Source organism: Hyla sarda, chromosome 2 (assembly GCF_029499605.1).
Source record: "Hyla sarda isolate aHylSar1 chromosome 2, aHylSar1.hap1, whole genome shotgun sequence".
Taxonomy (NCBI): Eukaryota; Metazoa; Chordata; class Amphibia; order Anura; family Hylidae; genus Hyla; species Hyla sarda.
This window is the reverse complement of record NC_079190.1, coordinates 79,996,197-80,010,820: the sequence shown is the minus strand read 5'-3', so window position 1 is coordinate 80,010,820 and position 14,624 is coordinate 79,996,197. Positions and strand designations below refer to the sequence as shown.

General features: G+C 44.0%; 1 protein-coding gene across 1 annotated transcript in view; it reads right to left on the bottom strand.

Annotated features, from left to right (window-relative positions):
* The window catches only part of DHH (desert hedgehog signaling molecule), an 84,242-nt gene extending 71,869 nt beyond the window's left edge, over positions 1–12,373 (bottom strand). The window contains exon 1 of the mRNA XM_056562214.1: positions 11,531–12,373. Coding sequence (XP_056418189.1) covers positions 11,531–11,830 — 300 coding nt within the window. The 5' untranslated portion in view covers positions 11,831–12,373. The remainder of the gene's footprint in view (positions 1–11,530) is intronic.
* Between the last annotated feature and the right edge of the window lie 2,251 nt (positions 12,374–14,624).

The window sequence follows — 14,624 nt, the reverse complement described above, 5'->3', positions numbered from 1 at the left end:
TTACCACTAGTATGAGGTTTTTTGCATTCTTCTGGATCAACTCAGTAGGGACTCATTAGGGTTATAGGTTGACCTTGATGGACTCTGGTCTTTTTTCAATCTTATGAACTATGTTACTATGTTACTAATACACTGGGTAATAGTGTTGGTGACTAGGAATCCAAAGAGGGGTCACTTTCTATGATCTTTGGTTCCCGAAATATTGGCTGGCGAAGCTCCCCTTCTGAATTCAGGAAGTCGCGCACAGGAGACGGGGCTCTCCCGGCTGGCCACCGCTGCTTCTTTCCGTCTTCTCAATCAGCCGTCCCCTTACTTAGCATATTCATATTTTGTGACTCCAAGTCCTAGTCACGTGAGTGCTGCGCTCTGTCGGTAGAGCGCATGCGCAGGCAGTTTACATTTGTATATTTCTAATCTGCTGTTTCTAGTTATGAGGAGAAACAAGGTTTCTAAAGTAACATGATAAAACATGATCTTGCAATATAAACACAGTGGGGTAGTGCTATACCAAACCTTATCTGAATTTATTTTGAAGAGGTGTTTTTAAAGCATTTTTTTTGCATTGCATACAGGCAGATTAGATACATTACATAGCGGCAGTGTCAGTGTAAAATGTTTGCGCATATTCTTGATGTAGACTCCCGCAAACTCCAGTTACAGTGTACACTCACTATTTAACACAATAATCTATTAGTTCCCTATTCTCTACCTTATTTGCGTGGAACATGCGCATTTCTCACATGGTCAACAACCCCATAAACAGGGGCAACTGTTAACTGGTCAGATATGTGTGACACAGTTTGCCGCACTTTTCCCCTGTGTAAGATTACGCATGTAAACACTCTTGCCTAAGTAGTGTATTGTTTAAGTCTGAATTATCCTGAAAACAAGAAACAAGGATGTGGAGAGCAAGGGACCTCATAGCAATAGTAAAAGTTACACCCACTTATGTTCTGCTTGGCATAACTATTTCTAACCAGATAGCAAGGAGCTGCTATCTTTTTTTATGACTAGTCCCGGTATTTCCCATTACTATATTTGTTAACATTGCAGCACTTGTTGACCACATTCCTGTGCAGTTTTACACTACACATTAAAATGAGACTGACCTGGAATGGGTTGCATGCTGAAGCCACCTCTAGGTAACATACAACATCACATAATCCAAAGGTGCCAATATAAGTGATACTAAAATAACTGTCGGCTGAACCAATAAATCAGCAAAAATCAATAATAATGGACCCCAATTGTCTTTTTTTTAATCTTTGAAGGAAGATCCATGAAAAACAAAACATAAATTAAACTAAAAATACACATAATATATCTCTCCAAAAATCACCTTACTATAGACATATTAGGATATAGTAATATCATTTTATAGTAATTATGTACACGTAGTGACAAACGCACATAAACAGTCTATCGTAGGGTAAAATCATATGATTACTAGAATTGTTTTTATTTTATTATTTTTTTTAAGCATTTTTTAACCCCTTAAAGAGGCACCGTCATTATAAAAAAACTTTTTATATTTTGTAGCACTAATGATAAAAAAGTCAATTTTACTAAAAAAAATCGAAAATGAAAATACTGTATATACTCGAGTATAAGCCGACCCGAATATAAGCCGAGGCCCCTAATTTCACCCCAAAAACCAGGGAAAAGTTATTGACTCGACTATAAGCCTAGGGTGGGAAATACATCATCCCCCCATGTCATCATTCCTCCTGTCATCATCCAGACCCCCGTCATTAACACCCTGTCATCATCACGCTGTCATCATCCCCCCCATTCATCATCCCCCTTCATCATCACCGCCTGTCAATCCCTTCTCAGTGGTCTTCAACCTGCAAACCTCCAGATGTTGCAAAACTACAACTCCCAGCATGTCCGGACAGCTATCGGCTGTCCGGGCATGCTGGGAGTTGTAGTTATGAAACATCTGGAGGTCCGCAGGTTGAAGACCACTGCAGCCTTCGTCATCATCCAGACCCCCTTTAGTTTTCTACTCACCTCCCCTCGGTGGGAAGGAAGGGTGAGCTGATCCAGGCCATCTATGCTGCAGGGACCGTCCGGTGGGGATGGTTAGTCGTTCTGGGTTGTCCATCTTCACCGGGAGGCCCTCTTCTCCGCTCCGGGCCCGGCCCCGGACTAGTGACGTTGCCCTGACGACGACGCACAGGGACGTTGGTCCCTGCGCATGAACGTCCCTGTGCGTCGTCGTCAAGGCAACGTCACTAGTCCGGGGCCAGCCCGGAGCGGAGAAGAGGGCCTTTCGGTGAAGATGGACAGCCCGAAACGACTAACCCTCCCACCGGACGGTCCCTGCAGCATAGATGGCCCGGACCAGCTCACCCTTCCTTCCCACCGAGGGGAGGTGAGTAGAAAAAAGGGGGAGTCTGGATCATGACGAAGGCCGAGTGGTCTTCAACCTGCGGACCTCCAGTTTCAAAACTACAACTCCCAGCATGCCCGGACAGCCGATGTAGTATCGGGGACATTAAACGAGTCCCCGATACCATGCAAATGCCGATACTAGTATCGGTATCGGGACATCCCTAATAAAAACTACTATGCAGTGATTTGCAGACTGCCCAGAGAAGAAAGGGTTGCAAAGTGCAATGATTTGCAGAATGCCAGGGCTGCTCCCAGATGAGTCATCCACAGTAGACAGGAGAGAGACAGACATGCTCCCTCTAGAGGGCAAGAACACAAACAAGTGAGGCACATATAAATGCTATTTGTTAGGGATATATAGGTCCTAGACACATAAAACACAGACACAGCCCATTATGACCTTAAGGACCAGAGCATTTTTTGCAAATCTGACTGCCATCACTTTAAGCATTAATAACTCTGGAATTGTTTTCCTAATCATTCTGATTCTGAGAATACTTTTTTGTGACATATTCTACTTTATGCTAGTGGTACATTTTTTGTCGATACGTGCATGCTTTCTTGGTGGAAAATTCCAAAATGTCATGAAAAATTAGAAAATTTAGCATTTTTCTAACTTTGAAGCTCTCAGCTTGTAAGGAAAATAGACATTCCAAATAAATCATATATTGATTCACATAAACAGTATGTGTACTTTATTTTGGCATCATAAAGTTGACATGTTTTTACTTTTGGAAGACATCAGAGGGCTTCAAAGTTCAGCAGCAATTTTTTCAAATTTTTTTAAAAAAATTTAAAATCAGAATTTTTCAGGAACCAGTTCAGTTTTGAAGTGGATTTGAAGGGCCTTCATATTAGAAATACCCCATAAATTACCTCATTATAGAAACTGCACCCCTCAAAGTATTCAAAATGACATTCAGAAAGTTTGTTAACCCTTTAGGTGTTTCACAGGAATAGCAGCTAATTGAAGGAGAAAATTCAAAATCAACATTTTTTACACTTGCATGTTCTTGTAGACCCAATTTTGTATTTTTACAAGGGGTAAAAGGAGAGAAATCACCCTAAAATGTGTAACATAATTTCTCTCGAGTAAGGAAATACCTCTTGTGCATGCAAGTGTTCTGTGGGTGCACTAGAGGGCTCAGAAGGGAAGGAGCGACAATGGGATTTTGGAGAGTGAGTGTTGCTGAAATGGTTTTTGGCATGTCACATTTAGGAAGCCCCTAAGGTGCCAGAAAAGCAAAAAATAAAACCCACATGGCATACTATTTTGGAAACTACACCCCTTAAGGCACGTAACAAGGGGTCCAGTGAGCCGTAACACCCCACAGGTGGATGTGTAAATTATTTTTTTTTTTCACTTAAGTGCAGTTTTTCCCCCAAATTTACCATTTTTTCAAAGGGTAATGGGAGAAAATACACCCCAAAATTTGTAACCCCATTTCTTTGGAATATGGAAATACCCCATGTGTGGACGTAAAATGCTCTGCCCCCCACATGTGAACCCATTTTGGAAACTACACCCCTCATGGAATGTAATAAGGGGTGCAGTGAGCATTTACGCCCCACAGGTGTTTGACAGATTGATCTGGCACTATGGGGGCTTTGTAAACACATGTGGCCTTCAATTCCAGACAAAATTTCTCTCCAAAAGCCCAATGGCGCTCCTTCTCTTCTGAGCATTGTAGTTCGCTCGCAGAGTACTTTACATCCACATATGGGGTACTTATATACTCAGAAGAAATGGGGTTACAAATTTTGGGGGGCTTTTTTTCCTATTTTCCCTTGTGAAAATGAAAAATTTAGGGTAACATCAACATTTTAGTGAAAAAAAATTTCTTTTTCCATTTTCCCATCCAATTTTAACGGAAATTTGTCAAACACCTGTGGGGTGTTAAGGCTCACTATACCCCTTGTTACGTTCCGTAAGGGGTGTAGTTTCCAAAATGGGGTCACACGTGGGTATTTATTTTTTTGCTTTATGTCAGAACCGCTGTAAAATCAGCCACCCCTGTGCAAATCACCAATTTAGGCCTGAAATGTACATAGTGCGCTCTAACTCCTGAGCCTTGTTGTGCGTCCGCAGAGCATTGTATGTCCACATATGTGGTATTTCTGTATTCAGGAGAAATTGCGTTACAAATTTTTTTCCGTTTACCTCTTTTTAATTTCACATTTTTTAATTTAAATTAAAACATTTTTACATTAGCAGGCTGGTGTAGACCCCAACTTTTCCATTTCATAAGGAGTAAAAGGAGAAAAAGCCCCCAAAATTTGTAATGTTATTGCTCCTGAGTATGGAAATACCCCATATGTGGCCCTAAACTGTTTCCTTGAAATACAACAGGGCTCGGAAGTGAGAGAGCGCAATGTGCATTTGAGGCCTAAATTAGGGAATTAGTGATTTGCATAGGGGTGGACTTGGATACAAGTGTTACAATTGCCTCTACCAAAAATATTCTACGCCAGTGATTCCCAAACAGGGTGCCTCCAGCTGTTGCTAAACTCCCAGCATGCCTGGACAGTCAGTGGCTGTCCGGCAATGCTGGAAGTTGTTTTGCAACAGCTGGAGGCTCCGTTATGGAAAACACTGCCGTACCAGATGTTTTTCATTTTTATTGGGGGGGGGGGGGGGGGCGGGACAGTGTAAGGGTGTATATGCAGTGTTTTACTCTTTATTTTGTGTTAGTGTTGTGTAATGTTTTTAGGGGTACCGCTTGGAGTTTCAGCTGCAGCGGGAAATTTGCCACAGCTCAAACTTGAGGCAGGAAACTCACTGTAAACCCCTGCCCATGTGAATGTACAGGGTGGCAAACCTCCAGCTGTTGCAAAACTACAACTCCCAGCATGCAATGACAGACCGTGCATGCTGGGGGTTGTACTTTTGCAACAGCTGCAGGCACACTGGTTGGAAAACCTTGAGTTAGGTTTTGTTACCTAACTCAGTATTTTCCAACCAGTGTGCCTCCACCTGTTGCAAACCTACAACTCCCAGCATGTACTGATCGCCGAGGGGCATTCTGGGAGTTATGCAACAGCTGGAGGTACGCAACTACAACTCCCAGCATGCCCAGGCAGCCGTTTGCTGTTCGTGCATGCTGGGAGTTGTAGTTTTGCAAGATTTAGAGGGCCACGGTTTAGAAACCCCCTCACAGTGATCTTCAAACTGTGGCCCTCCAGAGGGTTGCAAAACTAAAAATCCCAGCATGCCCAGACAGCAAACTGCTGTGTGGGCATGCTGGGAGTTGTAGTTTTGCAACATCTGGAGGGCTACAGTTTAGAGACCACTGTACAGTGGTCTCAAACCCTTAGCCCTCCAGATGTTGCTAGGCAACAACTCACCGGCTTCTGAAGTCAGCAGGATCGCTGCACCAGGTAGAGGATCGCTGCCCCGATCTTGGTCAGACCCTATCCCCGGTATTTTCCGGGTCACCGGAAACCCGTATGACCCGGAATCGCTGACATGGGAGGGGGTCTAAGGACTCCCCCAGACGTTGTCACGGTACGCCCTGGGTCCTAGACGGGTTAAACTATAAGCCGCATAAATTTTAAAGATGATGAAAGTTATTTAAATTAAGTTATTTAAGTTAAAAAAGGAAATCAGAATTAGCTGTGATAAAATTCTACAAGAATCATATTGATAAGTCATCAAATAAAAAAAGTTATAGCCATTAAAATAACACATATTAAAAATCTGTGTCCATTCCTAAAGGCCCAAAATACCCTGAACTGAACTACACGCGTTCACCTTTGAACACATTTTGCACTTTACACACAGATAACATCTACATAAAAAAGATAAGTAACTGTAAATATATTGGATTACATGTATGTTACCTGGTTACCTGGCTTTTATTACAGTCTACAGCTGCATTCAGAATTCTGTAGCCCACAGATCACAAATCTCCCAGCATTACTTGTTATTTAAGGGTGTGTGGACTTTGCAAAGGGGACTGTACAGTAATGATGCAGGAGATATTAAAATTACGTTTTGATTGATCTCTTTAGCATAGGCCATTGGTATAGTATAGGATATTGGATTGGTGAGAATTCAGCACCCCCTGCTGATCAGCTATTCCATAGAGCCGCAATGTCCATATATACAGTAAAGAGAAATGGAAGCAGACAGCTCTGTACATTATCTTTGCCCCCACCACCCGATCTATCAATGACAGACAATGGCTCCTCTCTTCCCAGTCCCACAGGTTCACTGCCTTGTGGTCACCTAATTTTCTGCACTATCTTTCAACTCGCACATTTAGACCCTCACACCACCTTCTGCTGCCTTCACCTCATATATGCTCATTTCTCAACTTTGACTCAACTAAACTGGTACATGCCCTCATCATCTCCCACTTGGACAACTGCTACATCCTCCTCTGTGGCCTTCCATCAAACACTCTTTCTCCCCTTCTATCCATCCTCAACTCTGCTGCTCGACTAATCCACCTCTCCCCTCTTCTGCCTCTGCCAATCCCTTATCTGGCTACCTCCTGCCAACTAATTCAGTTTAAAGGAGTACTCCAGGCTGCACTTCCTGTGTTTGGACTTCGGTCCAAAGTCTGTGTATAAGATGGGGGAAAATGTGCTATGGAGCTTTTTTAAGCACAAAGAAAACATAGAAAGCTTCATTTTGTTTAAAACAAAGTATATTAGAAATATTTTTTATTTACCATAAGGAGTGCAATAGCAAAAATGTGTTTTAATGCGAGTGCCCATTTAAGCTGTTCGCTATGACATGCAAGGCCAGCCACAACCTGCCCCCAGCTGTTACCCTACCTACTGTTTCCCTATTCTCCCCTTGTAGATAGACAGAGACCTCTCCCCCTCTATAACAGTCTGCCATTCACTCTGTATCACATTCACTGTAACTGCGTTTTTGTTATGTATTTCAACCCTAATCATATGTACAGTGTCCTGGAACCAAGGGTGCTATAAAAATGATAATATAAAAACAATAAAATAAAAATATAATTGTGTTGTGGCCATGGCGGGTTACTACCATGCACTACATAATGGCCCCTACACAATGTACAGATCTGTCTGCTTCCGAGTCCATTCACTATGGATCTGGTGAAGAGATGACCGGTAGGGTACTGGGTATCAGAACCCACCAATCAGATATTGATGGCTTATCCTGATTCTAGCACAGAGTATAACATACAGGAGAACAACAGGACTTGAGCTTATCGACAACCAGTAGAACTATGAATGAAGCTTTGAAGGATAATACAGACTATAACTCAGAATCGGTACAAGATCAAGAAAGGATTGTATTTACAAAGTTACTTAAATTTAGTCCGGCTCTATGTTTTTGGACCCCGACCGCTTGCTAGAAGATCAGGGGGAGAAGCGGTCAACTGAGCGTTTCCCTCCCCACGCCATGTCTATGGGACCGAGACAGTTCCTTAGACTTACATTATAAGACTGTCTCCTTCATGTGATTTAGAGTCGAGAGATAACGCGCTTCGTGCACAGTTCCCCCAGCAGTCTCTACGACATATCAAAAGGATTTTTTTTATATAACTGTGCACATTCAACTTTTACCACTAGGGATAATATGCTATTCTGTCCCTCAAAAAATAAAAAAAATAAAAAATTAAACATGCTGCTTGTAGTATTGCAACAGCTGGAGGCACCCTGGTTGAAAAACAATAGGATAAAGGTATGTCAAATGATATGTTTATCAGACATTCAAACATATGACAGATAGCAACACTGTAATGTGAACAGCCCCTAGTGATGTATGAAATCCATCCATGTCTGGAAGACTCTCTAAAGAAATGTCAACATATACAAACGCTGACTAGTCCTTTCATGTATGGTCCTATATGCTAAGTCATTTGCAACATGACTTGAGGGCAATGGCCATTTATGGCTCCAAAATAGCTTTTTTTTTTTTTTTTTTTTTTTACTGAACTCTGTTATAACTTATTAAAAATAATGGCTGGTAATTCCCATTCAGAACAATTTTGCAGCCGTCACATTAACTGCAAGGTCCTTGTTTCAACCTATACAGCTCAAAACATGTTCATTTTTACGAACTGGTTAGGCACATTTTGGGGTAATTTTTTCCCAAAAAACTGTTTGCTAATTGTATTATAGCATGTGGTATAGATGAAAAATATCTGAAAGAAAAAGTTTTACTGAAAAAAAATATCCTTTTTTTAGGCTCAAAAAAGTGAATGGGAATATAGCCTAATGCAGTGTTTTTCAACTAGGGTGCCCCCAGCTGTTGCAAAATTATGACTCCCAGTCTGGTTAGTAGTTAGGACAGTGTTTTCTAACTAGTGTGCCTCTAGCTGTTGCAAAACTACAACTCCCAGCATGCCCGGATATCCATAGACTGTTCCAATTTAGAACCGTGGTCATTTGAGTTTTAGTTTTTCCTTTATCATATAAAACCCTGTGTCTTGGTTCTCAGTGTCTTTAGACCAGTGTTTCCCAACCTTCAGCTGTTGCAAAACTACACCTTCTATCATGAATAGACAGGCAAAGGCTGTGTGCAGGAAGTTGTATTTTTTTTAAACAGCTGGAGGCACCCTGGTTGGGAAACAGTGCTTTAGACCATCTATATCTGAACAAGACATTAAGTTAAACTCTGCTCAGCTTCCAATCACCAATGGGTAAAAATAAGTAGTGTATAATGAGAAACATTGGAGATATCTTCACTGCTACACACCTGCTGCCAATAATAATCACCTATACCCAGGTAATCTCTGCGCTGAAAGGGTTAACAGCTGGTTATGTATGCAGGGAGCAGACCCACACACTGTATTAATCATTAATAATAGTATAACAATACATCATAAGACAAGCCTGGCTGCTCATGTATGATGAGCCCATAGAATGCGCAAAAGTAACAATAAACAAATATAGCAAGAAATGTAAGAACAGATAAACAGAATGAACCTGCAGATGAGGAAGAAGAAGTGAAGGAGAATGAGGCAGGGTGTAGTGTGCCAGTGGGGTTCTATAGTAATGAGCCCCGCAGATCACAGAGAAGTGAAGGAGAATGAAGCAGGGTGTAGTGTGCCAGTGGGGTTCTATAGTAATGAACCCCGAAGATCACAGAGAAGTGAAGGAGAATGAAGCAGGGTGTAGTGTGCCAGTGGGGTTCTATAGTAATGAGCCCCGCAGATCACAGAGAAGTGAAGGAGAATGAAGCAGGGTGTAGTGTGCCACTTGTGTTCTATAGTAATGAGCCCCGCAGATCACAGAGAAGTGGAGGTGAAGCAGGGTACAATGTGCCACTTGTGTTCTATAGTAATGAACCCCGCAGATCACAGAAATGTGAAAGTGAAGTAGGATACAATATGCCAATAGTGTTTTGTAGTAATGAGCCCCGCAGATCACAGAGAAGTGGAGGTGAAGAATTGTGTAGTGTGCCAGTGGGGTTCTATAGTAATGAGCCCCGGAGATCACAGAGAAGTGAAGGAGAATGAAGCAGGGTGTAGTGTGCCAGTGGGGTTCTATAGTAATGAACCCCGCAGATCACAGAGAAGTGAAGGAGAATGAAGCAGGGTGTAGTGTGCCAGTGGGGTTCTATAGTAATGAACCCCGAAGATCACAGAGAAGTGAAGGAGAATGAAGCAGGGTGTAGTGTGCCAGTGGGGTTCTATAGTAATGAACCCCGAAGATCACAGAGAAGTGAAGGAGAATGAAGCAGGGTGTAGTGTGCCAGTGGGGTTCTATAGTAATGAGCCCCGCAGATCAAAGAGAAGTGAAGGAGAATGAAGCAGGGTGTAGTGTGCCACTTGTGTTCTATAGTAATGAGCCCCGCAGATCACAGAGAAGTGGAGGTGAAGCAGGGTACAATGTGCCACTTGTGTTCTATAGTAATGAACCCCGCAGATCACAGAAATGTGAAAGTGAAGTAGGATACAATATGCCAATAGTGTTTTGTAGTAATGAGCCCCGCAGATCACAGAGAAGTGGAGGTGAAGAATTGTGTAGTGTGCCAGTGGGGTTCTATAGTAATGAGCCCCGCAGATCACAGAGAAGTGGAGGTGAAGAATGGTGTAGTGTGCCAGTGGGGTTCTATAGTAATGAGCCCCGCAGATCACAGAGAAGTGAAAGTGACGCTGGATGTAATGTGCCAGTGGGGTTTTATGGGCATGAACCCCGAAGATCACAGAGAAGTAAACGTGAAACAGGATGTAATGTGCCAGTAGGGTTCAATAGGAATGAACCCCGCAGATCACAGAGAAGTGGAGGTGAAGCAGGGTACAATGTGCCACTTGTGTTCTATAGTAATGGACCCCGCAGATCACAGAGAAGTGGAGGAAAAGCAGGGTATAATGTGCCACTTGTGTTCTATAGTAATGGACCCCGCAGATCACAGAGAAGTGGAGGTGAAGCAGGGTATAATGTGCCACTTGTGTTCTATAGTAATGGACCCCGCAGATCACAGAGAAGTGGAGGTGAAGCAGGGTACAATGTGCCACTTGTGTTCTATAGTAATGAGCCCCGCAGATCACAGAGAAGTGGAGGTGAAGCAGGGTACAATGTGCCACTTGTGTTCTATAGTAATGGACCCCGCAGATCACAGAGAAGTGGAGGTGAAGCAGGGTACAATGTGCCACTTGTGTTCTATAGTAATGTACCCCGCAGATCACAGAGAAGTGGAGGTGAAGCAGGGTATAATGTGCCACTTGTGTTCTATAGTAATGGACCCCGCAGATCACAGAGAAGTGGAGGTGAAGTGGGGTACAATGTGCCACTTGTGTTCTATAGTAATGTACCCCGCAGATCACAGAGAAGTGGAGGTGAAGCGGGGTACAATGTGCCACTTGTGTTCTATAGTAATGAGCCCCGCAGATCACAGAGAAGTGGAGGTAAAGCAGGGTACAATGTGCCACTTGTGTTCTATAGTAATGGACCCCGCAGATCACAGAGAAGTGGAGGTAAAGCAGGGTACAATGTGCCACTTGTGTTCTATAGTAATGGACCCCGCAGATCACAGAGAAGTGGAGGTAAAGCAGGGTACAATGTGCCACTTGTGTTCTATAGTAATGAGCCCCGCAGATCACAGAGAAGTGGAGGTGAAGTGGGGTGCAATGTGCCAGTGGGGTTCTATAGGAATGAAGCAGGTAAGTAGGCAGACCCTGGCACTCTGCTGGGTACACACCTCGGTCATGACTCGGTCCGCTGTGGTATTCTCCTCATCCTTGAAGATGATGTCCGGGTTGTAATTCAGAACCAGCTCCCGGAACCGCTGCGAATCTCGCCGGATTTTGCCCTCCATCTTCCCGCTGGCCCCCAGGGTCTTCTCGGGCACGTTGGGCACGAACTGTTTATAGCGCAGGGGCACCAGCTTCCGCATGTACCGGTGCCGACCCACTGGACCCCGGCCAGGACCACAACACCTGACCGGGACCAGGAGGAGCCAGAAGAAGGCAACCAGGACCAAACCTCGGGCTGATGGCATCTCCTCTCTTACCACTGCATGGCGGGCATCCTAGATATGGCACAGCTCTCCACAATCGGGCACCTACTGTTTGACTCCTTCTCACTAGTCTATTGTGGACTTGTACCAGGCTAAGGTGGCTGTCAGTGCCAAGTAAGCGTGTTGTAGATAGGAATGATTCCCCTAGGTGCCCAGGGGTCGGTGCCCAGCCTTATGGCAGGTGTGTAGCCCCTCACAATAGTTATATTCCAGCACACTCTTCTGTACATGAAGAAGGAGATCCAGGTAAAGCAATGCCAGTGATGAATCCCGCAGAGAGCTCGCCAGCCGGAGGCACCTGTCACATCCAGCATGGGCACCACCCTGCCCTATGAGTGGCCAGTCCCCTGTACGGCATCCAGGCGGTGCCAGGGCGCTGTCACCCTGAGATCTTCCAGGACCGGCTATCTGCCTCTCCCCGGCCATCGTCAGCTTCATATAGGGAGAAGGACAGTGGGTCCCCTCTGCCCCCACCCCTGGGCACGCCTCTTGTCGCTGTGCCCGGCGCCCTCCTTGTCTCACATGTGCTGCCGGCTACTTGTGGAGGAAACTTCAGCAACAAGTGTTCACAATAAGGAAACCAGGTAATTCATTCACCTAGCAGGACTATCCAGCCTTCAGATATACTGGGGGTCCCAAAAGGGCACCTGGAATAATTGAATAATTTTTTATTTTTTTTTTGCAACCAGGGTGCCCCCAGCTGTTACAAAACTACAACTCCCAGCATGCAAGGACAACCATTGACCTAGTTGGTTGTTAATAAGGGCGACCATCTTTATTCATACTGCCAGCATAGAACTCCCAGTGGTCTCCAAACTGTGGACCTCCAGCTGTTACAAAACAACTCCCAGCATGCAAGGACACCCATTGACCTAGTTGGTTGTTAATAAGGGCGACCATCTTTATTCATACTGCCAGCATAGAACTCCCAGTGGTCTCCAAACTGTGGACCTCCAGCTGTTACAAAACAACTCCCAGCATGCAAGGACACCCATTGACCTAGTTGGTTGTTAATAAGGGCGACCATCTTTATTCATACTGCCAGCATGGAACTCCCAGTGGTCTCCAAACTGTGGACCTCCAGCTGTTGCAAAACTACAACTCCCAGCATGCAAGGACAACCATTGACCTAGTTGGTTGTAATAAGGGGGACCATCTTTATTCATACTGCCAGCATAGAACTCCCAGTGGTCTCCAAACTGTGGACCTCCAGCTGTTGCAAAACTACAACTCCCAGCATGCAAGGACAACCATTGACCTAGTTGGTTGTAATAAGGGGGACCATCTTTATTCATACTGCCAGCATGGAACTCCCAGTGGTCTCCAAACTGTGGACCTCCAGCTGTTGCAAAACTACAACTCCCAGCATGGAACTCCTTACAGCAGTGGTCTCCAAACTGTGGACCTCCAGCTGTTGCAAAACTACAACTCCCAGCATGTCCGGACAGCCAACGGCTGTCCGGGCATGCTGGGAGTTGTAGTTTTGCAACAGCTGGAGGCACACTGATTGGGATACACTGTCCTAAGCATGAACAAGTTAAACTCACAGCAGTCCATAGAAATGCTATCAAGGTGTTAATAATCTCTTTTAAAAAGCTGGGTGACAACCAGTATTGCACAGTAAGGCTAGGTTCAGACTACGGAATTTCCGCCGGAATTTTCGCTTTGAAATTTTTCGGCAGAAATTCCGCTTACTATAATGCATAGTGTAGTGAATGGTTTTCCGTTCACAAATTCACACTTCGGAATTTGTGAAGCGGAAAATCCGGATGAAAAATCCGCTAGAAAATTTCCGCCTGAAGAAAGGGGTTGCTCTTTCTACAGGCGGAAATCCTAGCGGAACACATAGCAGTCTATAGGAGACTGCAGTGTCCGCGCGGTCCTAGCGCCAACTAATTCAGTCGGCGCAGGCGGAACTTGGAATCTCCGGGCGGAAATTTTCTGCCTGGAGATTCCGTAGTCTAAACCTAGCCTTAGGGTATGTTCACACTACAGAATTCTGATCAGGAATTCTATTTGAAGATTCTTTCAGATTGGCCGTCACTAAAATCCTTCAGCGGTAGGACCGTGCGGACCTTCGGTGTCACCATTGACTTAGTGCAGTCCAGGCGTAATTCCACCGAAAGAATGAACATGTTCATTCTTTCAGCAGATCAACTTCTGCAGAAAAATCTGCAGTGTGAATAGGTTCAGCGGAAGACCCATTCACTCCAATGTTAAAGGGGTATTCCAGGCAAAAACTTTTTTATATATATCAACTGGCTCCGGAAAGTTAAACAGATTTGTAAATTACTTCTATTAAAAAATCTTAATCCTTCCAATAGTTATTAGCTTCTGAAGTTTTCTGTCTAACTGCTCAATGATGATGTCACGTCCCGGAGGCTGTGCATGATGGGAGAATATCCCCATAGGAACTGCACAGCTCCCGGGACGTGAGTCATCAGAAAGCAGTTAGACAGAAAACAGTAACTCAACTTCAGAAGCTAATAACTATTGGAAGGATTAAGATTTTTTTAATAGAAGGAATTTACAAATCTGTTTAACTTTCCGGAGCCAGTTGATATATAAAAAAAAGTTTTGGCCTGGGATACCCCTTTAAGGTTTATAAAGGGGAATTCCTGAGTACAATTTTGCATGTGGAAATTCCGTAGTGTGAACATATCCTTTAGGGACGCGTACAGACATTTTGGGGCTCAGGTAGAAAAAAAAAGGCACTTCTAATTAAAAAATGTTTGTAAAAACCTTACTTATGTTAACACAACACATTTAGTGAGGT